This window comes from Typopeltis vanoorti, chromosome 17 (assembly GCF_054136105.1).
Source record: "Typopeltis vanoorti isolate ZY-2024b chromosome 17, IOZ_Tvanoo_1.0, whole genome shotgun sequence".
In the NCBI taxonomy this organism is placed as follows: domain Eukaryota; kingdom Metazoa; phylum Arthropoda; class Arachnida; order Uropygi; family Thelyphonidae; genus Typopeltis; species Typopeltis vanoorti.
Genome location: NC_143565.1, coordinates 86,932,620 through 86,959,199, shown reverse-complemented (window position 1 = coordinate 86,959,199; position 26,580 = coordinate 86,932,620). Strand labels below are relative to the sequence as shown.

General features: G+C 35.5%; 1 protein-coding gene across 1 annotated transcript; it reads right to left on the bottom strand.

The window, feature by feature from the left end:
* Window positions 1-70: 70 nt before the first annotated feature.
* Window positions 71-26,580, bottom strand: LOC150097599 (32 kDa beta-galactoside-binding lectin-like). Its single transcript, XM_090406861.1, has 9 exons — window positions 26,422-26,580; window positions 18,629-18,717; window positions 11,829-12,036; window positions 10,538-10,666; window positions 5,903-5,991; window positions 4,662-4,983; window positions 3,623-3,697; window positions 1,829-1,917; window positions 71-537 (listed from the first exon to the last, which is right to left on the bottom strand). The coding sequence occupies exons 1-9, from the start codon at window positions 26,485-26,487 to the stop codon at window positions 219-221; spliced, it is 1,386 nt and encodes a 461-aa protein (XP_090262987.1). The 5' UTR covers window positions 26,488-26,580; the 3' UTR covers window positions 71-218.

Here is a 26,580-nt window from a genome sequence, read left to right as displayed (position 1 = left end):
TGACTTTCAGGGCAGGGAAGCCATAGGAGATACGAAGTATTCTGAAAAGTTACAAGAGGTACTAGTCAAATGATAATAAAGATTTTATTAGAATACTCCAAAGCATCTAACATTGAATAAGAACATAATTATTTGCTTTAAGCAGGGATAAAGTTTGTAAGCTTGTAAAATCTAACGGTAGGATTATTTGAACATGAATTGACATGCGTTAAGTTCTCTTAGACAACGAGAATACGCTTTACAGTGACGCTACCATCGATTTTCACATGATCAACCCTTGCAGGTTCCATGCGGTGGGCAAACTCCGAGTTTAATAATCCATTGACTCCGATCTTGTAGGCATCAGGTTTTGACTGAATCTGTATATCGAAGCGTTCTCCAGGAACAAAAGGAGATTCAGGACTCAGAATTTCTTCGGCCCAATTGCCATTTTCGCGGGAGTTGTGTATTATTACTCTTCCTTGATCGAAACGGGGATTGTAGTGCAGTGCAATATCAGCGTCGTCAACATTATCAGTCTGAAGATTCATCTTAATCCTGAAAAATATTTAAACAGTTAACTAAACAAAAGGAAAATCTACAGAGTAGATATTTAATTTTTAAAGTTCAGTTAAATTTAGCAATTTTTCTAGAAATTACTGCTCTTAACCAAAGTTAGTTTTCTGAACTAAGTTTCTTGAAGTAAAAAAATTGTCATTCAGAGTGACATTATAAATACCATTTTGCTATTTGCATATGGCGTGACCTCTTAATGTCTAACTATGACTACTGCTGATGTTATGCTAGTGAGGGTCCTGTTGGCTGCTTGTTAAAAGCAGAGATTGTCTGCCACTGAGTAGAGACAAGATGTGGCATGTCTGGAGGATCAGATGCTCGAGTATGTTGGCGTGATCTTTTCAGATAAGTTTTTGGAGGACGCTCTGCACTTCAAGTCTTAAAGGACGAAGCGTAATTAAACCAAAGTAAATAAACTCCATTACGGGATGATAAGTGTTATGATTGATTCATTTATCAGTGTGATCTAGGCCTAACAGTTTTTGAACAGTTAAGGAAATCTCCATTTTGACTTGACATTTGTTTAGAGTGCTATCGTGAAACCCTTTATCACTCTGGATCGCTAGTAAAGATCACTCTAGCTGAGGAGTATTTTTAAGCCTTTAAAATTAATTTTTCAGGTTAGATCATTCCTATTGAGATGTTTTGTATAAAGTCTTGTCACTGAACGGTTACCAAGTAGCTGTTGAACTTTTAGAGCTTTATTAGACCGATTCTAATGTTTGAAGTCAGGATAGCAAGCCAGACAGATGAAGGGACGCTCGTTGTTTGGCAACCGATGCGATAGTTCCCAGCCAATGAAGCAGGCTTGCTTCAAATCTGCTTTAATTCTGTCACCACAGAATTATAGCAGACAATTATATGCAGCATACATACATCATTCAAATGAAAGTGCAGAGTAGTTAACAACCTTCAAACTCAAATGTGCAGTGAAAGACAAGCCTAACCATTTACAGAGAGATCGATTAAAAACTATACAACTATGAACAATACTTTAGACTCACAGTGGAGAAAGAGGACAATCTTTTCAATTGGATGCTGCTAGTAACATTACGATTCGTCCTGTATAATTTGAAGTCCTCTTTAAATTTTTGCATTTTCAATGCTTAATATTGAAATGAATTTATCTAGTTCACCAACCCAATGGTTATTTGAGAGCGAATAAAATGAGTCAACTACACATATCCTACTGCATTAGTATCTAATCTATAATTTAGAAAAGCATAATAGCATTAAAATTGATAATGCAAGTTTCTCTGAAAGATTAACTTACCTATTCGGGTTTCCATGTATAATTCCGGTAATTGTCACAACACCACCATCTTTTAGACCCTCAGTTATACGACGTACAATTGGATTTGGCTAAATAAAAAAAGAAAAGATGTTTAGCAAGAAATATTAAATAAATAAAAAAATTAAAGATCAGGTCAGTTTTGTAGTAGTTAGCCGTTTTGCATAGCTTAGTCTGCAGCTGAAGGTGAGTTAGCCAATTCCATAACAAAGTGGAAGAGTTTACTTCCTACAAAAGAGGCTGAAAATATGGCCTTAACAGATAGCCTTCCTTAACTGGCATCTTATCAAGTTCGTTGCTTGAGACAAACAACAAGATATTAGAAAGGAAGGTTGTTTCAGCTCAAGTCCTCTCTTCTCACTCAGAATTTACACTCATAAATTGTTCATTTCATCTGTAGACCACATTTGACTTCCTATCACAAGGGCGTCAAGGAACAGCACTAAAGCTTGAGAACATTACCGTTAGTCTTTTGATAAACCGTTTTGAGTGAACTGAGGCAAATGTACAAATTAATGAATTTTGGAAGTACGAAGATTGTCGAAATTTCAGTATACAATACGAAGGGAGAGAAGAGCAGATCAATAAGAGTAGGAATATACAAGTAGTTAATTCAAGCAGAAGAGATTTTTTTTTTCTATTGGTGAAAAATCGAGATGGTTGTGCAACAGTCTTTCTTTGAAAGAACTGTTTTGAGGGGGAAAAAACTTGCGTTTTTTATATACAGGTATTATTTCATAAATTGTTTTCTTCCATTCTTCTGGGATGTTCCTTCTTCCCATATTCTGTTTAGGAATTTCATTAATCTTAATTGAAATGGTTTATAACTGTATTTGCATAGTTCTGAATTTATTCCATCTTCTCCTCTGAAAAAAATTATCCATAATTAACATAACAGAAGACGTCATAAACTATAGAAAGAACTGGGAAAACCATGTAGAAAAATTAAATGACAGATGGCCACATATTCCCTGGAAATATAAACCAAAGGGACGCCGATCAAGAGGAAGTAACCCAGGAGGAGATGAGCAGAAGACTTTAAACACTTGTTTGCCTGTAACGTTTTCAACTGGATAAAACGCGAAGCCAAGAAGAAGATTATTTCATAAAGTAGCGAGGTCAACATTGATAGGGACTAAGATCCTTATACCATACCAAATTTGAATTATGAATCCAAAGCTATTTCATTATGTGCATGTATAAATATCGTAAGGGATCACAAATCTTTAGGAGACAATTTAAGGATTTTCCAACTTATAGAGACCATTTTTAATTTACCTTCAAAAAATGAGGCAATCGTTTTTCATGCAATACTAATTTCTAGTCATTCCTCCTGGAATAATTCCATTTCTAATTTAACAAGGATGCAATTGAATTTCACTCCCAGGAAGAATGTCATTGCTTCATCAAGAAGATGAAAATATTAAGAAAAAAAAAATTCCTAAGTTGAGTTATAAACGCCTACAGTGAAAATGTGCAGTAAATTTTATTAAAACAATATTCAAGAGCCACAATATTGTATCTCAATATTTAGAGCTTGAAGTGGGAGGCATTTAGGAAAGTAAAGTTACTAAAACAAATATAAAAGTTTATGCTAATTGTTTATTAAATATTCTATCCTTCAAAAGAGAATAATCCTTGGAATCAAATTCCAGATATAGGAATGTCTCTCAAAAAGAGAAACGTTTTGAACTAAGGCCTTAGAATAGAACTAATTAGTTCTCCAGAAGTTCTGATATGAATTTATTTCATAAACATGAAAAAACAAAAACATACCTCATTATATGATTCCAAAACAGCTTCGGTGAAGTCAAGTGGGGTGTCTGGCTTCATCTGAACTGGAAGGCGATTCTGTAGAGGGGGAAAAACATGGAGTCATCCATTAAACATTGCATCATCAAATGGTTCTCTAAACCAAGAGATTTCACTTTTCAGTTTGAAATTATAAATAATTTAGTTCTTTGAATAGAGAATGCTTCTGTAAAACTTTTACTTTAATTGTCCTTTTAAGACGACTATTTGAAAACAACTCCCTGCTGCAACTTAGATTTGATCAAGTGAATAACTGAAGCTGCTCTTCAAATGCAAGATGTTACGATTTTATGATGTAGGATTGATTTACAGTTCCACTCCTTACAAGAACGATTTAAGTAGTCGAAATCAGTGGCAATTCAATGTCTTAAGCTTCACTATTTTAGTTTAATTCGCTGGCAAGGTTTAGCATAGAAGCACTTTTTCGTTAAGTAGTAACAAATTTCACCGTACATCATGTACAGGTTTATACTTCGAAACACTTACAAAAAGAAAAAAAGTTTGATTAAGAATAATTCATTTTATTTAAAAACATTTCAGCAAGCAGTGAACATGCTAAATTGAAAATTAGGTAAGTTCCCCCTTACTGAAAAACATTTGTAAGTCAAGTCACTGACCAAAGTCATTTCAACAATACCGATATAGGATAACACTTGGAGAATGTGGCTGGGCTACTACTAGAGGCCATTAGGATTCAATCAAGGAGCTTTTGATTCACCTGACATCAATGTCAAGGATTTAGTTTATCTTGTAAATATGTTGGAAACAGTGTGATTAAGAAATTAAACGTTTCCATTTGCACTACCCGCAGAGTTTCACAGCCATTAAAGTTAAGGATAGGCGAGTTGAAGTACTGTCGCTGAGGTGTCAGTTTACAGAGCGATTAGTGGAACTTGACCGGTGTTTCTGTTCTTATTTGCATTATAGTAAAAATTACGAGTAGTTAGAATTACTTTGCAACGTAGGAATGTTACACGGTTAAGAATTAAGGAGGCCTACTTACTGGAGGGCAGTCAATAACGACATCTTCAACGTTCACATCGCCTTTTACTTCTATTATACAGGCTATCCTCATATTCATTCGATGAGCAAAGAAAGCGTATTTGCTACCGTTAACCCACGTTTGGAATCCCTCTTTGGTCGCAGCTATCTCCAGTACAAAGCTATCGCCAGGACGAATTGGCATCCCACCATCCCGTTCTTCTGAAGCCCATTCTTGTGCACTGCGCGCATTGCGTATGATTATTCCATCGGCAAAGCGGGGATTGAAATGGAAGACGATATCAGCAGTTTGCTCTTCGCCACACTGAAGATTTACATAAAATCTGCAAATAGAAAGCGCAAGTTACTTTTAGAAATCAGTTATAACAAGATGTGAAGTTAAGAGAATGTGTTATGTCAAAGAAAACACGACTTCAATTTATTAATAAATTTCCTTAATCTAAGTGTGGGTCGTAAATTCATAGGTCTGAGAATCACTATCGTATAGATTAATGGCCGAAAATATTCCGTTTTGGTTGCGAATCATTCCAGATTTTAGCTTAGGCACATTTTGCATGCGTTGTATGAATCACGGAACAGATGGATTTGTGATATTTAAGATGTCACAATTCCACGATAAAATGAGAAATAGAATTAGTGGGCCCCCGAAGTATTTGAAACCCTTATACAAGGATTAGGAGTTAGCATTAACGTTAATATTGCATTAAATCAAAGTGGCACAAAACATTGCAAACACTAACTCAGTTTACAGTTCTCTTTTCTGCTATTTTAGCCAAATTAAGTCATCTGTGGAAAGAATTGACCAATGATAGATCTAATACACATTCGAAATTTAAGATTCATGAAGTATAAATATAGAGTCCGGATTTTAAAAAGTGCAATATAGGAATGATTAATGGTACTGGGAGGACCCAACGTTTTTATTTTCCAGATTATTTTTTTGGGATTCATGTATTCAATTCCCTTAAGATAGACAAAATTGGCAAAGCACAACACGGTATTCAAGCTATCATACTCTCATTTGACAAACTACTTCATGCTTACAATTAAAGTTATAATTTTATTCTTGAATTGATTTAAATAGTCAAATACTTGTTAAAATTCATCTGCTATCCATAACTCTTAACCATATTTGAAAAAAATGTACAAGACATGGCTAGAATGTTGTGCATAGTTTACACTATCACGAAAAATCAGATAATCTTAACTATATCAGAAGTAAAGCAGAATGTGAAAAAATACCTCTGAGCTCCGCTAGGTACACTGCCTTTAACTGTAAACATATCACCAACCTTCGTCTTTCCAGGAATGCGAAGCTGAAGGGGATTTGGCTACAAAATAGAAAAACAATTTCAGTTTGGAAAGTTCAAACTAAAAGATTTTATCTAGTACATTAGAAATATTTATTCATAACTCTCTGGGAGTGATAGCTGTATGCCAACTTCAGGTGAAAGTTGTTTCAACTACAATTGTATTCAGTGCCCCACCTTTCCCTTACTAGCTGAAAAGGGGAATGCTTCACTTGATACGAGTGGCTTATGCAAAAAATTCTGGCGGGACACTATAGGATGTTATAAGTGCTGCTTTTTTGTGCTTAGTGGATGTATTGCACATTGAAAAAATCTGATGTGGGATGCAATAAGATGTGTTTATAAACAGACAATATTTGGCAGCGTAGTAATTCCAGTGGGTTTAACATGAGGAAAGCATCGCTAAAATTGCCATCCTATGCAACTAGTTTTGAAAAGAGTTGCTATATCGAGCAGAAAACTACCACTAGCATTGACATGATAATTTTATGAACAGTTAGTTAAGTCACTGTGCGTGACATCAAAACAGATGAATTTCATAATCGGATTTCGTCACACTCGAGTGATCCTAAGAAGAGAGGACCGACCAATTTCAGAAGCTTGGATTTTTTGCATACTATGTAGCTTTTTATTTTTTTTTTAAATTAAGCCTCAGGGCTTGAACAGTGTACAAGTTCATTATGAGCAGGCGTTCACAAAATGTTCAGTACCTTATGCAAAATTCGAACCTATAGTTTATGTAGTAAAAAGCAACTGCATTTACTAACTGAATTGCATTTCTTTATTCTTTGTCATAAGGAGTTTCCATTTCTAAAATACCTCTTCTGTTTACTCGTAGGATAATTCGTAAAATTCTTTATGATCCCAGATGAAGAATTTTGTTCATCCATTACATAATTAGGAAAAAACTGGAATAGTAAAAGGGTTATTTGAACTAATTAGTTAAATCATAAGTATGTAGGCTAATGTCATAAGCTTAGTTCGACCAACCTGAAAAATTCTCGTGCTGAAACTATACACTGATTATTTTACTAAAAAAAAAAAAAAAAAAAATTACATTAGTTCTTTTATCTTTGGCGAAATTAGCCAATTGCAGAAAGATTAATCAAAACAGGGGTATGGAAACGATTCTCGCTATTCGCGAGATAAGCTTGTGATAATCGACACCAAGAAGTTAGTCCGATACCATATTTCTAGTCCCAAGAAACAAAGTGGAAGTCATTGCTGGTGATAAGCCAACTAGCTAAATGACATTCACAACATCTGCGCTAACTGCAGTAAACTTGATCTCACAGGCTGTGTGGTGGTTGGAAAACAAATGCTATGCACTCAGCCATCCATGTCGCAAATGATTCTAGGAAAATTCGCCGCAAACATTTTCACCGTAAAACTTTAAAAGTACACCTCCCTAGTTTTATGCTCTCCATAGTACTGTTCCATATCATTCATTGCATTGAACTTCTAACCATTTCATCTTATCTTGCTGACTGCTTTTTTCACCTCATTACTTTTTTCTATATTGCTACTCTATTAGTTCTGATGTACCCCTTCTTATCTTCAACATTATTTTCTCCTGTACCAACTTCAGTGTTTCTTGTGTAATTCATATTCATTTCTTCTTGATCTCATCTTCTGGTACATTTTCTTCAAACTGCATCTTCTATCGCCTTCATTACTCCTTTCACTCTCTTAGATTCGATTTTTTTCCCTTTGTCCACACTTTTAAGTTTCTCCTCTAACACTGTTCTGTACCTTCTTTCCATTTCTGCTTCGCTTATTCTTGCTCTCTTCGTTTCTCATGTTGAGGTTTATATTTTATTTTTTTTAATTTCAACTTGATGTTTGCAATCACTAAACTATGATCCGAGTCTACATCCGGTCCATCAAAATTCGACACTGCTGTACTGATGTTATCCATCTTCTTATAAATCATATCAATCGTGTTCTTGATTTTCCCATCATTTGATCGCCACATCCATTTTCTACACTCCTTTTGCTGGAATCTTGTGTTACAGATCATATCTTAGTCCACAGTAAATTCTAACATTTTTTCACCTCCTTCATTTCTTTCTCGGAAATGATATTTTCCCAACCATCATTATATTCAGACTCTGGCATTCCAATCTCCTTTAATAATTAGTACATCTTGCTTTGATATTGTTTCTATTGTCTCTGTCAGACGTGGATGCATATATCTAGATTGATATATTAAACGGTTTTGTTTGAAATCTTGTTACTATGATTCGTTCATTGACTGGTTTATAGCCTGAGAGTGCCTTTCTAGCGTTTTTGTTAAGGAAACCAACTCCTGCTTCATGCTTGGTGTCACGCCATGACCATATGACTTTGCATCCATTTATCTTTCCTTCTGATGTCCATCGCAACTCCGCCAGTCCCAGTATATCACACCGATATATCTTCATTTCCTCGCGAATTAATCTTAATTTTCCTATCATCCAGTGTCTGTACATTCCATGTTCCTACTGATAATAGTTCAGTTAGTTTGTCCCCTTTCGGTATTGCGGACCTCGTTGATCCGGGCGACGTCCGAGCCGGCATGTTTTAGCTGTTGATCGTATATGCATCAGATAACAATCGTGTGTTTTTTTTTACCTTTACGGTCAGAGCATGGACACTCATCTGACCGATCGTCTTCCTTTATCCAAGCTTGGGACTGGCATGAGACCCACCCCCACTAAAGATTCCATGGCGGCTTTTTGCTTTGCTTCCTGGCAAATCAGAATTAACTTACAGCAGATTATTCAGTGCCTTTTTAAAGGGCTTAAGTTCATCATTAGATCCCGAAACATTAATGGTTGACTCCGAGAAAGCAACTATCAACGCTTTTTCTAACATATTTAGATCAACTATAACAGGTTATTTCATATGGCACAAAATCTTTATCGCAAAATTGTTGCCATTGGTTTGAAGTTATGCTATCAAACAGATGCTGAATTCATCACAAAAATTAAATGCTTCACAGCATTAGCATTTCTTCCAATGAGCGATTACTGATGGATTTGTTGAATTGACGATCCGCTGCCAAAGTTAATTATTTACGCAGCATCTTTTAATTTGCACCATTTTTAAATGATTTCATTATGTTATGTATCACTAACATTCACCTTAATAAAGATTTTCCTTTTCAAGGAATTTATAATACCCTTTATCATCCATTGATTATTTACAAAAATTAATGTAAAATGTTTTACGGCGAATTCTCCGGTCGCAAATATGACAGGTCTATATCTTATATTACTGATCTGAGTTAATTATCGATTTTCTTGCTCCTGGGCGTGTTCTTTCCCCCTCCCCCTTCTGCTATACAACAAATTTTAGGTTAAAAAAAATTTAACCTAAAACCTTTTCAGAATACATTTAAGCGTACGCTACAACAATGAATACATAAAATCACGTAGTTTTAATAGAAATCTAGTAACCTTTATGAACTATACAGTTTAACAGACCGTGCATACATTTTTGCTGCAAAAATCTTACAAAAAGGTTCATCTCAATGTGCATGCAAATTTTTTTTTTTTTTTTTTTTTTAATAAAATGAGTTTGATAATTTACGAACCGGCGTTTTCTAACATGCAGTTTTCTTACAATTTTAAGAATTCTAATTAGATTCTACATCCAGCCATGTAAAAATGTTTTATTCGGCATTTGATTTCGTACTAAAGGTGAATTTGTACCAGAGGCATAGCTAGGGAGGGTGGAGGGGGCGATCCGTCCCAGACGGCACTTAGAACTTTTTGAACTTTCGCAGTTAATTCTAAAATACACAGTCTCGAGAACTCATTTCCAAATATTGTATTACTATTGTGAAATTTTCCTCAAAATTCGCTGTAAGTGTTGCTAGTTGTGAGAGGAGTTTTCCTAAATAAAAGATTAAGAATTACCTACATTTACATTATGAAATAGATTTCGGCAATGTCGTCGACGATTCTGCTAACAGAAAAGCAAGAAAAATAAACATTTTAGAATGCTGAAATTAAAGTTTTACTTCAAAAATAAACAGTGTTTAATTTATTTCCCTATACGTCGTGTTGACTTTTTGTAGTATTTTTGGTGTGTATTGAGAGGGGGCGGCAAACTCAGGGACCGCCCCAGGCGGCAAAAGCTCTAGCTACACCACTGATTTTTATAATTACAAACTAGTATTAGGCATCATTTTTACAGTTATTGTGCTGTGTCAAGTTTCTTTGACACAGTACAATAACTGTGCTTTGACAATCCTCGTGAAAATTAGTAATTTTCACGTTTGATTGTCGTTATGATGGCATAGCATTCTCATTTAATAACAGTTGGTCGAGTCAATTCTTTAGACTTCGTTTAAAAGATCAAAATGGCCAATTTGATCTTTTAAATTCTCCGCCCCTTCCATAGTAAAAAAAAAAAGTGGATTTTTAAATAAATGCAACTAATTTGTTAACATCTCAGAGAATTAGCACAACACGTAATGCTTTGCGAGTGTGATTAATAAGTTTTTACTACGTCTGTTTCCAGGGGCTAATTTGGAATTGAAATCAGTACAATGAAGTATAGGAGACAAATCATTGCTTACCACTTCGGAAGTCGGAATGTGAATTGCATGAATAATCACATCATCATGAATTGCCAGGTTATGAATTTCGGACATTGGCGCCCCATCTCTGTGGTCGTATGTGATGAAGGACTCGCCATTCACTTCGACCTGAAAAGGAAAATTTAAAAGAAAATCATTAGAAACCTATAGCGGACTGCAATAAGTTTACACATTGAATTTTGTACACAAACACGAAGCATCCCGATAGACAAGGTTGAGTTGAAGTAATGGAATAGTAAACTGAAAATACCGAGGCTAGATGATATAAGAGCAGCAAAATGTAGGAGACAGTGCTAATGTAATGACCGTGGCTTAATACCGTAGTATGAAGTTACTCGTTTAAGTACCCTCGTGAAAATTAATGCATCACGAGTGTCCATCTTTCAATCAGATAATTCTGTTGTCCTTTTGGACAAGTGCCAAGGCACGTGCTGTTAAAAATAATGAAAACCTGAAAACAAAGAATGTAATTGGCAAGTATAAATGCTCTCGAAAATTCGTATTGTATTTTATACAAAGAACGTGGCTTCAGTTTTAAGTATCCTCGACAGGAAACTTCGCAAGGCCTCGTTTGACATTAGTCGTGCAAAGAAAAATGTTGCACGACTAATGAATTCTTCAATTCACTTTTACTGAAGTTATTCGGCGTTCAATATCCGAGATTCATTTTACAGTTCAGATATCTGAATCGGAGAATTTAAATGGCAGAAGGGATGAAAATGTGCAGGATAACCCAAAAGGTGTTACCGTTATACGTTAAAATCCTTTTAACCTGTTCGACTGAGATTTTCGCGAAAAAAAAAAGCGTAAGCATTTAGAAATGCAGCATACGGTGAAATGATTAAGTATGTATTGATGCAGCAGGTATCTGGAGTTTTTACTTAGAAGCTTTTCGCTACCTTCTCACTCCCATTCTACTCCAACAGAAAACAACTGTATACCAAGCGAATAGCGTACCGGTTCTAACTAGAATTAAACACTAGATGGCGGTACTTTCGTCTAAGAATGCAAATTAGCGATTGGAAATAACATTGGATTATTACACAGACGAATAAAAACGGCAAATTAAAATGTAATCCTTGAGTACTAAATAGTATAGTATTTTAGCCCAAGAGGAAAATTGTCATTTCTCGGTTGGTCGAGAAATGTCACCTCATTTATATGATGTAACCTTATCAGGAAATCATCCGAGAAGTTTACTGTGCGTGTATTTCTTTCACTGCAGATAAGTAAAGGATGCGAGATCGTTGGTATGCATGAATTCACTTACTGAATAGTTATCATCCGTAGCTGTAATGACGATTAAAAATGGCGTAGATGGAAGAAAGGGCGAATTTCCTTCACGTTCTTCAAGTCCCCATTCGTCGGCGATTCTACTATTCCGCACCACAACGGGTGGGTCGTAAAACCTTGGATTAAAGTGAAACGCTACATCAGCTGTACTACTGTCTAAACCAGTCTGGAGGTTAACGGCAAACCTTTCATAAGAAAAAAAAAAGAAAAAAGAATTTAGATTCAGTAAGATACGGAATTTAAAAATTAACTATTCTGAAATGTAAGATAAAAATACTTGTCATTTTGTATTTCAATAATTTGTATTAAAAATAGAGGATAAGGCAACAGTAGATGTAAACTTCAGTACAATTCAATTAAAAAATAACTATAGTTAAGTTAGTATATTTTAACTAAATATTTCCAACTTTATATGGAGGGGGAAAAAACTTTAGATTAATTTCAATCAACATTACATAATTAAAAAATAGTGTGACAGAATAAGCTAGTCAAACTTTTTGCAGTGAATTAAACGCTTTCTCGCGTTTTGTAAGCATCCATCTGAAACAGCCAAGGTTTTTTAAAAACTCCCTTTAAAAACAAGAAAGGTGTTTTAACTGATTCCACCAGCAACTTGCATCAATTCCGGCGAGATAATAGACAGAAAATTGAATAAAAACCGAATTTAATACAATCACGTATAATCTGTTTGCTAAAAAAAAAGATCTGGAGTTTGATTAGTTTTCGAAGTTCAGAACAAATTTTGTACACTTTAAACTGATGGCAGTGGAAGTATTCAGCAGAAATGAACATCAGCAGGCTTATTTCCCAAAATTGGTAACATGTTCAGTCACATTTAAAAAAATTTATTGAAAAGAAATAGGCAACCAGTATACCACTTTAATTTCGAGGTTTAGTACATTCTCAATGAGTACCTGATAAAGAAGATATTCCTAATATCTATCAGGTGATGCGCATATTTTGGGAGTTGAATTCGCTGAGCTGTTGTTTCTGTGCTCAAAAGAACTACTAGCTCTGAAATCAGCCTAAAAAAACTCACTTTTGTCTCCTGCAAAATTTACCGACACGGAAGTTATGACGACACCTTTCAAAAATTAAATTTCCCATTTCATCCTAACTTCCCTTTCCTGTTATGCTCAATAGCTTGTCACAGTCAGGTATCTGCTTTTTAGAAACTGACTATCTGCTAATTGCCGTGTTCTTCCAGGCGGTTTGCAGCACGAAAAATCTGGACTTTTCCAGAGAGAAAAGTCCACCTACCTATGAAATCGGTTCACTCATCTTCGACTGAAAACCCCCGATGAAGGTACCTTGTCCTAGACAGAATCCTATCCAGGTTTTTCAAAACAAAGGACACCGTCGATATATGATGAACTAAAGAGGCCGCGCGATCATAAGTTCAATTAACCGAAATCTTTTTCAAAAAGTAATTTGCTGTCTAGCATGATATTACATATGCAAGATGCGTTTGCTCATCACTTCAACGCAAGATATTTCGGTTCATGTGATCAAGTGCATACTTGTTACCTATTTTTCTACTTCATATTTAGAATGATGTTATTTCAAAAGCTGAAAGATTTGATATTTGCCTGAAATCGAGTTCATTCTAACAGCGAAACTCATGATGAAATAATCTACTTTAAAAAATATCAAATAGCTCACGTAGGAGGAATCAACTAAACAAAAACTATTAGCCTAGTTCCTTAAAACTTTAAAAATGAGAATGATGAGTCATAAGTGCCAAAGCCTTGAGCTCAAACCTCTGGGCTTGGCCTATACACTACTAGAATACAAACAACTGTACAGACCTTTATAAGCAGGCAACACACGTATTGCAAGGATTTTGACTACATACTAAAAGGAATAGCTTTTTAATACCATGATAACTTCAATAATTGGAGTTAAGATGGATCTAAAAGAATGTGAAGAAAGAAAACGAGTGGAAATTAAATGCGAAAGTTTCTTATCCAGATGTGGTGAGTGTAGATGGCAAAAATTAGAACCAGGGACTAAAATGACAGATTATCTTCTCTATTGGAGGAAAAGTAGACGACTCGTTGCCAAGTAAGAACACCACTGCTCTACTTATCAGAGGCAGGAAGTGGCTATTGTCATGTCTCGTTTCCCAAGTAGGACACGGACACACTCACTCTTATGGCCTTGCTACACTGCAAGTCGGCACTATTCGAGGGTACAACAGAAAGCAGTTACATAGGCTGGCCGCTGGAGCTCAGTTGGTATCGAAAATGCCTTTGTAATGAGTGATGCGAATCCAATCTATAATGCGAAGAACTTAATGTTTTTCTAGAGCTAACTAATCTCATAGAGGTGCAAATTTTTCCCTTCATGGGAACTGATTTTTCATTGCAAAATCATGCAACTAAACTTTAGTTAAGAGAACATGCCATTTTACAGACCCAGATACAATGGACCCAGCGTTAGTTTCGGGCCATAATTCTCATCTGGCTTGATCTGATAATCAAAAAAGGGAAGAAAGTTGACTTGTAGACATTCATCTGCAAGAAGGATAAAACGCACAGCTTGATTAAATCAAAAGTGATCAACTTTCAGAGAAACGACCAAGTGGGAATTAGTACCAGTGATCATAACTTTACTCATGTTATTCTACAGATCTTTCTTCTCCCAGCCAGTCTGAACGTCATATCTTGACACAACTGCCAACTGGAATAACTGAGGGGATTTCTATGCCTCTTCTGGTTTGATTATTGCTTCTGCTCTTCAAATCTAAGCAGAAATGGAATGAATGAAAACGCAAGTCATGCTCCGTTCTCAACTAGCATTCTTGCATGGAACGAGTTATTGCTATATGGTCATTGCTGTATTTTTGACAAAATACATTTTGACACAAATCATGATCCTCTCGTAATCTAAGTTGATCTTAACCCTGCGGAGGTCGCGGCTGATCTGACAGATACAAACAAATTGTTTAATTTAATATAAATATTCTTACACATATCCAGTGTAGAGCTTGGAGGTCATGGCTAGCTGCGCATGCATATATTACGAGTGATATTCCAAAATGTTTATGCGGTCTGTTTTGGTTAAACACGTTATTTAAAAAAAGGTGTGCGATATTTCATAGTAAATTATATCTGAGAGATAACCGCGACCTCTGATGTCAGTATAGTACTGGTTTAGTTTTTTTTTTTTTTTTTCATTTACCGTTGAAAATGGCTGGAAAAATATCGATTGGATAATCCATCAGATGTTGAAGAGATACAGCGATTTTGTTACTGGAGTTCGACGATGAGGATGATAGAGTCGAATGCGAAAGTGAAAATGATATTTGATAGTAAATTGTATCTGAGAGAGAGATACCGCGAATTCCGATATCAGTACAGTATTGGTTTAAGTTGTTTTTCTTTGTTCAATAATTTCTAGAGATTGTAACTGAAAATAAATAAACCATCATGTTACTGCAACCCAATTATTATATTCAGTGTTTAAGTTTTATCGCATTTTAGCACATACTGGTAATGAATGTATCTCTCAGATACACGCAACCAACGCTGCAATATTTTCGACCGCGACCTCAGCAAGATATCTTTTGCCACATTTACTGAGCCTCTTCATAAGACAATGGACAAGTAACTGGTAACTAGTACGACGACTTGTAAGAACTAGTGACGATCCAGCATCCACCTGCGGAGATACTGTTAAGACCATAGCACTTAAGCCGAGTCTTCTCTCGGCTGCAAGAAGTGTGTTGTTAAAACTTCACAGTCCAAGAGCCGGATGATCTAACATTTGTTTTCAACTGTTGGACAAACCAAATCCGACCGCTTTTCACAAGGTGAACGTTACTTATCGATATTAACAGATTTTTTTTTTGTCCAGAAGAAAGATTTATATTGCATTACGAGATATTTAAGTCAAAACATTACTGGTACTGTAGCCAATCCTACCTCTTCAGGAATAGGACTCGTTAGTACCTCCATCTATGAAATGAATGTTCTGGCGAATTACATTAGTTCTGGGAAAGGCGAATGAGATAATAGGGGCATTTGTTTTTAACCGTAACATTGTTTCATTTTAATTCAGAAAACAGGTTTACTATTCAAATTATAAATTCTGATAAAAAAAAATGACGTTTTCAATGGCTGAACTAAAATATTAACCACTTAAGGTTGAAAATGTGCAAATATTGCATTTGATGCAATTAGTACAATGAGCTATACTTGAAGTTACGTAAACTTGTACTACTGGAACACTACAAGCATTGAAAAGCTCAAACCGGTCGTTACCCTACACAGTGAAGCCACGTTTCCCCAGATGGCAGGCAACTAATACTAGGAGAGCGTCTGGCAGTTTTGAAATGCTGATGTGGCATGTGTGGCTAACAACCAAATTTAGCCTTGACTCACAGCTAGTTAACTGGACGCACGGGAAGCGAGGAGAACACGTGCGTGGGATGTAGCATTGGAAAGTCAGCACGGACAGCAGACAACGCTGTTGTTCGTATACGTGTTTTGCTGAGCCTACTTGCAAACAAAAGATAGCTTGGTTATATAGCCGAGGAAGACCAGTTAACATTGTCTATTATACACGTTGAGTCAAGGACGTCACGTGATACTGCATTCTTGTACACGTAACTTGTTAGCAACACCCACGAGTTTGCCAGAAATTAACGTTTATATCAAAAAGGAATGAAAGTTGCTTAACTTCAGTATAAACAGCTACGGAGCTTTCTTTTTAAGCATGGGTTGTTTCCACAAGTTACTAAATTTAAATTAAATAGCAGCATCATAGTCGCATTTATCTCCTTAATGCAATTCAGTATAAATGCATGCACACGAAAAGCAAGGATAACAGGTTCTATTATTGAATTCAGCAATGGTTAAAACGAGGATAAATTATAGAGCTGAAAGCATTCAATTTTTTTTTTTTAATTTCCCACATTTCTGAATCCTGTTACGCTTCAGAGGGTAAAGGTCATAAAACAAGCATGTGCAGATTGCTTTTGTTATGGTGTGGTTCGTTGACCAGTGTAAAATAATATCACCACTGAAGGAAATAGGAGACCACGAGAAATCGGTTCACTTGTTACCGCTACATTCCAGTGAATTGGTACTATTCTGTATTTGGAATGAAACAACGTTACAATATTGTTATCTAATACATTCGGGACTTTCTAAGAAAAGAATTATCATATCCGACTTGGATTTTGCAGTAAGAGCTCCTCACTTGAGATCTTTTCGGCATCTGCTCTAACAAGATATTGCAGTACTGACGGACAATCAATCGTGATCTGGTATCGACAGAAAGTCGAATAAAAGTATTTAAAATTTTCCAACTGCATGAAGAAATTAAAATCATGTTAAATTCAAATTTAACAAGTCTAAACTCGTCGGATCTCGTTGTTAATGGAATTCAGCTTACGGATAAAAAGTTAAGAAAAAAATCGCAATTTTTATTTGGAGACAAAGAATAGAATGTGTTGTACGTGCCTTTCGAAGTTCATGAATCGACACTGTAGAATATTTTCCGAAATTATACAATACTTTTACGATTATTGTATGATAGTAAACCAGAAAAATGAGATATTTCTCGCAGATTCAGCACGACTAAAATTTAAAAAAAAAAAAGTATAAATGCCTATCATGGATTATTTATCCATCTGGGACATTCGAAATGCCAAGAAACTTGGATGGAAGGGGGAAACACAATAAGCCCTTCCTTGACCAGGAAGGATATACACTACCACCATCACTGCCTATTAAACTGAGTCATGGAAAATTTTGAAGCATTGGACAAGTATGAGCTTAATTCCAATAATTAAATTATAAGACTTCCAGTCCAATTTCCGAACTGGAAGTTTAAAAAATTGGTTTGGGAGCAACGGAGCAAAAATTATGGATTTATTTTAACTGAAAGTATCAAGATGAGGTGGATTGGATTGTCAAAATTCACTTCATTTCTCCCGCGGACTTGGGTAAACTGCTCCACTTGGACATTGTAATGGAGCAATGATACCAGGGAAAGTTAAATACGAATGATAATTTCCCTTCCGAGAAACGTAACTATTCGCAGTTAAAATGTATATGCCCTTATCAGTTATCTTACATAATGGATAAAGTATGCTAGCACTAATTTTGGTTGAATTTATGACTTCAAATGTTTTCCTAGTTTACAATTTCAAAACTTATCATTGAGCCATAGTTAAGCTTATGTTTTAGTTTACGTGTGATAATCTTTACATGTTGGAAAGTTCCATTTTTAAAATTAACGTCCTAAAATACATGGATTTAATCAGCTTTGATCTGTTATAAAACACTGACCAGTGATCGGAAAATATAGTGAAAGAATGTAAGCAAACTGACGGTGGTTAAAAAAAATTGGAGAATACGTAATTAGAATCGAAAGATATTTCAATAGGTCTGAAGGCTTCTGCTTAAGTTAGTCCAGAATAAGGTCTGAGACTGCACACGCTTGTCTCTCCTCATTCTTCACACCTCATTAAGATGGAACAGCTGGATAAATCAAAACTTTCATGCTCGCATATCTAAGCACTGTAATGTCCTATGCCTTGAGAGTGCATCTGTGTGAAGAAATTCTTTGCTAAATTAAGCGAGTAAAGTCAGAGCTGAGATTCACTGAAATAGTAAAGCCAGACAGGAACTGAGCATGCTAAGTTTTAAACACTTATTAAAACTAAGAGTAAAAAAAAAGATAATGTGAGATGATTTACTGAAAAATTATTCCGAAAAATGGGAGTTTTCTCCCAGAGAAAAGTTGTAGGAATTTAAAAAAACTTACCTGTCTGGATCTTCTGTCACTGTACCATGAATATAGATCTTTTGTCCACTCTTCAACCCGCCAGGAATTGGTATGTTAATTGGCACCCGCTAAAAATATAAATACTTAAATGAGTATACGTTCAAGACAAAAGTCCATTATTGATACGATAGATAGCGAACAGTTATTTCTAGCTGTCGTATACAAAATAAAAATTTTATAAGTTCTGATCGGCGAAAGATTAATAAAATTCGAAAGGAAAAAAATGTACAATATTATTTTGGCCGTGTGTTTCGCCAAAAAATGGCCAAATTTTATCCAAAAATGCCACAATGCGCATATTTTAACAAAAATATGGCATACATTTAGATTATGTTGTTTGAATAAATCAAGCAAAACAAATTGTGAATATAAACAGGGGAGTAATTACAATTTCGGCTTATTGCAACAACTGGATCCTTGAGATATTGTATCCTTTAGCTTTTTTATGGTTTAACCTTTCTTTTTATTGGGGTCTTCGGCATTGAGGCATTTCGCCAATAAGTTAAGCTTCATTGCTAATTGTATTTTTAAGTGAAGAACAGGAATGATAAGCATGGTTTGCATTGCCATCTCCCATTCTTGTGACAGACGGTGCCATTCCGTCCCAAGAATGGGAGATGGCGTGCTCTTTAATGAAATTTATGGCAAAAAAGTTTCAAAAAAAAAAAAAAAAAAGATAGGAGTTTCATCATTGTTCTAGTACGACGTTGGGATGCTCCTGGAAAGGATCACTTTTCAGTTGAAATTAATGGACGAAAATGAATACTGGCTGACATTTTATGTGGAATAGTAAATTTAGCAGCTTGGAATTACAGCCGAAGCAACTAGGGTTAGTGGATTGTATAGATTAATTGGATGGCGTGTTCTCCTAATAATTAAGCTTGCTTTCGTTTGCGGAATGAAAAACCTGGGTTTCCGAAATATAAAACCATCTCTCCAAAATATTGGCAGCTGAATTAGTACAAAGTTGAGCTGATTAAATATTTGCAAAATGTTTAGTCAGTATGAACTAATGTATTAACGTGTGAAATTCATTCGCTAGCAGGAACGAGCTTCTTGGAAATGAAATTCGCTGACTAAAATGGAAATGGATAAAGTTTTTTTTTTTTTTCAGTGAACGTTAAATAATAAGGCTGATTTGATTATCCAGATTAAGAATTAAAAACAAAAAAGGAAATAAGCACAGACAATCATGAAAGGTGCATTTGGGAATAGCATTGTATAACGACACTTATCAGAATTGAAACTCTGAGCCGTGTTTAGCAAGATATACCAGAGAATTTTCTTGCCTACTTTTCCCACATTAAAATGATCCCATTGAAACAAGTTGTAATGTCAATTTCGTCAAGCCAGGATAAGAGTCTTTAATAAGGATTGGGGACCTATAGTAAGTTGACATCGTGGCCGGGATAATCCGGAAACCAAGTTATGGGAACCTTTTCAAACCATCTTTATTCCAGTAGGTCTCACACACAGCGATGAAACCTAAAGACAATTTAAAGAGTCTTAAGACAATCAACAATATATTGAAACACATTTACAATAATGCAACTTCTGTAATTAAATTATATAAAAAACAGTGAAAAGTTCCCAATACAAAAAGGCATCCGGTAAGGCGACACCATATCTCCCAAATTATTTACAGCTGCACTAGAGGAAGTCTTTAGAAGCCTTGATTGGGAAACAAAAGGAATAAACATAAATGGAGAAAGGCTGCATCATCTGAAATTTGCAGGTGAATATTGTCCTGATAGCAGATAATCTTGAAGAAAGGCTAAATCAGCTAAATGAAGCCTTCAGAAAAATTGGATTAAAAATAAATAGAGAAAAAAAAATGAATAAATATATAAACCATAGAACTATCAAAGTTGAAAACCATGAAATAGAACGCGTTACTTCATATGTATATTTGGGCCATTTGTTATCCTTTGAGGAGTGCCAAAGAAAAGAGATTGAACGAAGAATTCACCTTAGATGGATGGCTTATGGAAAAATGAGACATTCAGAAGTGACCTTCCTTTTTAGACTCATAGGGATGTGACACCAAAGCTTTCGACCAGTGCATACTTCCTTTACTAACATATAGAGGAGAAACATGGGCTTTAACAGAAGCCCTAAACAAAGTTGAGAACAACACAACATCACATGGAAAGAAGTATGCTAAAAATAACATTAAGAGATAGGAAGACAAATATCTGGATAAGATCTCAAACAGGTGTCATGGATATTGTAAAATACATTAAACAGGCTAAGTGGAGATGGGCTGGCAATATTGCCAGATGCAGTGACGGGAGATGGACTAGAAAAACAACAGAGTGGAGACGAATGGATGGAGGACGACCGAGAAAAAGGTGGAGAGATGAACTGGAACAAATTGCAGGAGTGAGATGAATGGGAGAGACAGAAAACAGAGTGATCTGGAAAATCATTGGGAAAACCTTCGGCCAGCAGTGGACAGAACCAGAAGGTTGAAGAAGACAATCAACCACCTAAAGACAATCAACATTCATGACTACTGCGGGTGTCGAACAAGCAGCCAACTTAGAGCGCTATGCAAACGACTTGCTAACACGAAAGCCTTCCTTCGATCAAGCAAGAATCCTTGGACTGGTTTGATTACAGCGTGCAAGTGACCAAACATTAGGCTTAGAAGGCTCTTATGCCTCTTTACGCAAGAAATTATTATAAACTGTTCAAAAATGGCTATTCGCAAGAACTCGTGAAAAAATAAAATTTGAGTAGTACTTTTAGAAGAATCTAATTAACTAGGTCAGCGTTTCCCAAATGGTGGGTCACGACAGCTAAATGCTGGGTCGCCTAAAAAGACTCTTGGGTTTTCTTTTTTTTTCCACGAAACTAAATAAAATACAAGTAAATAGCGTTTAATCGGGACTAATGGATAAATAATTTAATTAATAGACTTACTTGGCTTTAGTTTGATTTCTTTATATTTTTGTAAGAGTAAATGCTTTTTTATTATTACAATAATAATAAATGAAAACTATGAACATTCAAATCTGTTTTATTTTATCTATTGGCCATAAAAATGTTAGTGGGTCACGAAGATGAAGTATTAAAATAACTGGGCCACGGGGGAAAAGTTTGGGAAACCTTGAATTAGGCGGTTTCACTTGGTGTACAGCAGGCATAATTGTCCAATTAAATCCAAAATTAACGAAATATTTTGTATCCATCAAATCTTCCAAGGTTTTATTATTTCAAGCCAGAACAGTTAGTTCTTCCTCTGAGACTAGACAAATAAAGGACCCGAGATTAAATAAAAATCCGTTTAGTCCTGGAATGACTTAAGGATGCACCAAATTAGATGCATTCACGCATTTTGCGAGAATGCGACGGCATTTTAATTCCACTACTGGATACTATGAAATATCTGCAACAGCAAATGCAAAAAAATAAAATTATTAAATGGGAGTACAAAAACAAGTTGATGTTAATACTGATAATGTCAAGTCGCAAGCATAAAGGATTCCATTGCAGTTCGGGCACAATTCTGAATCTATCAACGAATAGAAGATCGGCAAAGTAGACCGGTTTGTCCAGCGAAAGGAATTAAAGAATAGTACTACGACCTGACACTAGACAGTTCTTTCGAAACTCGCATATTCAACAGAATTTGATCTCGTCTATCTAAAGTTAGATCTTTGATGTCGTTAGAATTACGATAGAAGACCAAAACCATTGGGTGATTAACTATGCTCATCGGCCAGTTTGTTTTTCAGAAGGAAAATAGTCTTATTGAAGCGCGCCGATTCTTAAGATTATGAAAGTCAGAACACTGCTTAACGTTTCAACAGAAACGTTTGAAATGCATAGTAGCAAAGAAGCATTTCGATTGGATTAAGTCATTCATGCCTAAATGATTTTAAAAGGGGAAAGTTTGAAGCGAATTCGATAAACTTATCGCCGCCGAAACATTCAACTAAATCTTCAACTTGTGTAAATCCGATTGCTATTTACAAACCGCTTTAAGTTCTCTACCATTTTTGAGATAAATGGAAAGTTTAAACACTTCAGTAAAATAAGCAGCGGTGAGATGTCAAGTCACGCTAGAAGTTACCTGGATTCGCACATGGGCAATAAAACTAAATATTAAAAGCAAGAGTTTTCCCGCATTGAAGTCTATAGAGGTCTATCGGTAAGATAGAACTAAATGTAAGAGGCTTGGATGCTATTTCTAGTGTCTGATGCTAGTGAAGTTAACGTTGCGTATGAGACATTTCAGCTGATGGTGGCTTTTTCGGGGGGGGGGAGGAAGAACACCAATAGAATTGCATTTTGCAAAAAAAAAAAAAAAAAAAAAAAAGATCACCACACAATTCCGAAAATTTCCCATGAATCTCAATATAGATCCGAATACGTTTTCTATCAAAATAATCACGAAATACAGTTGAGCTGATCACAACGGAATCCACACCATTGTGGCTCCTATTGTAATAGAACTTATTTGAATAATAACAATTGTTGTCCCGGTGCAGTAAACTACGTATGCTTTTGGTATAGTTAAATACCTTAAGTGGCTAGCAGAGGGCGACAGTACATAGAGGATATGGCAATGAATGCTTGTTCTACACTTCAAAGTTAGGCATCATGACCGATCAAGTCAGAGCGGTAACTAAGGCAAGTACTATGCAAAAATATGTTCAGTAAGCTGGAGATTGGCCGTTACTTGGCTAAAAGCTGAATTGTTAAAGCTGACATTTAAAGTTTAATTCAGCACCATAAACGCAGCGACAACCCCACCGTCAGTAATTGCACCTGTGGCTCTATTATTAAAAACTGCTTTTCATCGCTGACGACCTTTTGCTTTCGTAATACTTTGTTATTTCCTAAACATCCTCGTATCTGCCTAGTGTGTGATACCGGTCTGCTGACAGTTCAGAAATACAGAACCACGCCCGTTAAAACAAGAGTAGCGGATACTGTATAACGTATTATACATTTTGGCTATATTATTTCGAATTAGCTACAGTCCCTGATGAAGATGTGTGGGGTACAAATCTTAGTTGGATTGAAAAGAAATGAGTTTTGATGCGTAGCTTATATTAATGGATCGCAGATTAAAGACAAATCTACTATAGAGTTGGATAGATGCAGTCCTGTTGTATAAAGCAGAGTCGCATTTAACTCTTGCAAAAGCGCGCAGTAGAGAATGATACATCCTCGCTAAAATATGGCACAAATCAGGTTGACACTAATAGTTTACGATACCATACGAGTGAGGAAGGTCTTATAGAATAAGCAGGAATGATTTATTTCAACGTCAGACAGTAGCATTCCTGGGCATTTAATTTTCAGTTACCCCGTTGTTTTTTGATACAGGTTTCCCTTAAAATGCAAGTATTGTGCGATGAGAATTTAAAGTCTTAAGCAGAAACTGTTCGACTCATTTATGATCAAAACGGGTTGCGGGTTGGAAAACCGTATTGTCGAATGTAGGCGGCAGAAATTCTATTGGAGATTACTTCAACAAAGTGCATGAACTACTTTAAACGTATCCATGACACTAATTGGTGTTATACTTACCCAAGCTTGGGAAAAAAAAAAAAAAAAGCTGAAGTACTTAACATAGATCGGGTTTAATGTTAGTAGTATTGTCAGCGGTCAGGGACAAAGCACTGAAGTCAAAGTTGCACCATTACTCTCAGATTAACATTAGGGGAGGAGTGACGACGGGCTAATGCTCAAGATATTTGGATGGTCAAGGTTTCAAAGCTGACCTAATTACAGTAAAGAGTTGCATGTTCTGTTAAAAGAAATGGCTTTCTTTCCGTTTCCATGCCAGCCCAGCTTAAATTCATTTAGAAATTACACTGAAATGAATTTAAGCTGGGCTGGCATGGGCGAAAGTCAAATTGCAAGAAGGCATGGACCTTTTATATCGAAAGGGGAAAAAATTAACGGATAAAATTAAGAATTTCAAGTCGACTACAATTTTATATTCTCAGCTTAAAATATAGACAGTTTGCATGGAGTTGTGATATTTCCACACGCCATTCTCAGACATTTAAGCACTTTGTTCTTCGTTCATATGTTTAACTTTGCACTAGCAAAACACTCGACTCTCTCGCATACCAGAAAGAATATTTCGTTTTCTCAGCTACTTGAATGTATTAGCTTTTCTGTACAGTACCGCCACCTATTGATTAAAACCGATGCCCACATACGATGAAACTTTACATATACAGTTCGATTAACAAGATTCCTTTTGTATTATCTCAGCTGTGACAGACGAGAAAGGTGAATCATGCTGTATATAGTAACATACTATCCACTGTTTATTCTAGGTAGTCTATATCACACGCACGTGTAGAAGCGTGAATAGGAAACTTACTGTTTGTTCTTTTAAGTATAATTCGGCGATTTAATTCCGTCAAGTTTAAAAGACAGTTGATATTTGAGGTAGCAACACCCCTCACGAACATCTTGATAAACCGGTTTGGTTTTTCTAACGCCTCTTTACGATATGCGTTTCCGTCAAGAATTTCATACGAGGCCAAATTGGGAATGTAAATATGAGTAATACAGAAGCGATGCCACTAGGTAAGCGCACAGAAGTAAGGCTGACGAAAAGAGTAGGAAAGAAGGAACTGAATGTTGAATATCCGTAAGAGAAAAAAAAGTGAGGAAACTAAGCAGGGTCGATCTTAAGAATTTCGAATGCGGAAGTCGAAGTGAATGTTCCTGGGAAACTGCACACCGTTAAGATATCGGTAACGGCCATCCACTGTCCAGGCGCGGCCAGGAAAAGAAGGATGGCCAAGGAAGTTGGCTACACCTACTTAGCTGAAGACAAAGTTGAGCAAAAATCCCACGAAAAGGAATGGTTGCTTGACCTTGACTTAACTCTTATGCAGTTAAGGAATAAATAAAAAGAAAAATAATAACCGCCATTTTTAGACAATCCTCGCTGCTTGGTTGCACTTCGAGGGCAGACTGATATATTTCAATAAGCTTTTCTACTTCAAATATTAAATTTTAGATTTAAGCAGAATGTTAATATCAACAAAAGATTCCAATTTTTGCGGTTGTATGGATACTTCAATAGGTTGTACTTTTAGCAGCGCGAAAAAAAAAATAATAAAAATAAAAAATAAATAAAGACTACAAATTCACTGCGTTCGGAAAGTAGACTATCACTTTAAAAAATCCTAAAAGTTTGTTCCATTATCTGCTTATTTGAGATTGAGTAAATAAAAAAGAAAAAAAAAAAACGTGTCCTGATTTGAAAGATTTCCTTCTAAGACCACTCTGAAAACAGAGAGCTAGAAGACACCCACCACCTTTGGTATGTATAAAATCAAAACGAATATACAAAATGAAATTATATCTAGATTTAAATTAAAAGAAAATTCTATTTCAATTAAAGCTGTTGCTTTAAATCTCGCTAAGTTTAGACAGTTTTATGTTTCACCCCATGCGTATATAAAAGACCTTTGATTGTTCTTCACTAAACAGAAATAAATGAGATGTAAATCTAGATATTTATTTACAATGTTTTAATTACGCATTAATATTTACTCAATCTCAAATTTAATCTACAAGGTTTAAATAGTAAAATTTTTCACAAGAAATAACATACGCAACAAATATCTTAAAATCGAAATACTTATGGACATACGCTAAAAAAAAAAAAAAATTAAATGATAACTTGTATTTAAAAAAAATGGTCAGGTTCGTCGATGTGAAACCCAAGTTACTTCATTATTCCTATATCACTTAATGAACTACGTAATATTATTAATTCAACTTACAGGGTGATAGTAATGATAGCCTTTCTCATGCTCCACATCCCTTAAAAGTTGCCGAATATTCTCCATCTGATCAGCACTATAGTAAAACACACCCGACGATAGAAACTTTATTTCTGTCACCCACGTCAGACTAACTCTCCGTTTCACTGACAACAAAAT

What these genes read in the sequence shown, in the direction of transcription:
- LOC150097599 (XM_090406861.1), bottom strand. Translation starts at nt 26,487, where the DNA reads ATGGAGAATATTCGGCAACTTTTAAGGGATGTGGAGCATGAGAAAGGC. An exon ending in GCTATCATTACTATCACCCT is followed by an intron (nt 18,718 to 26,421) that starts GTAAGTTGAATT and finishes TTATATTTTTAG; the next exon opens with CGGGTGCCAATTAACATACC. An exon ending in GTGACAGAAGATCCAGACAG is followed by an intron (nt 12,037 to 18,628) that starts GTAAGTTTTTTT and finishes TTCTTATGAAAG; the next exon opens with GTTTGCCGTTAACCTCCAGA.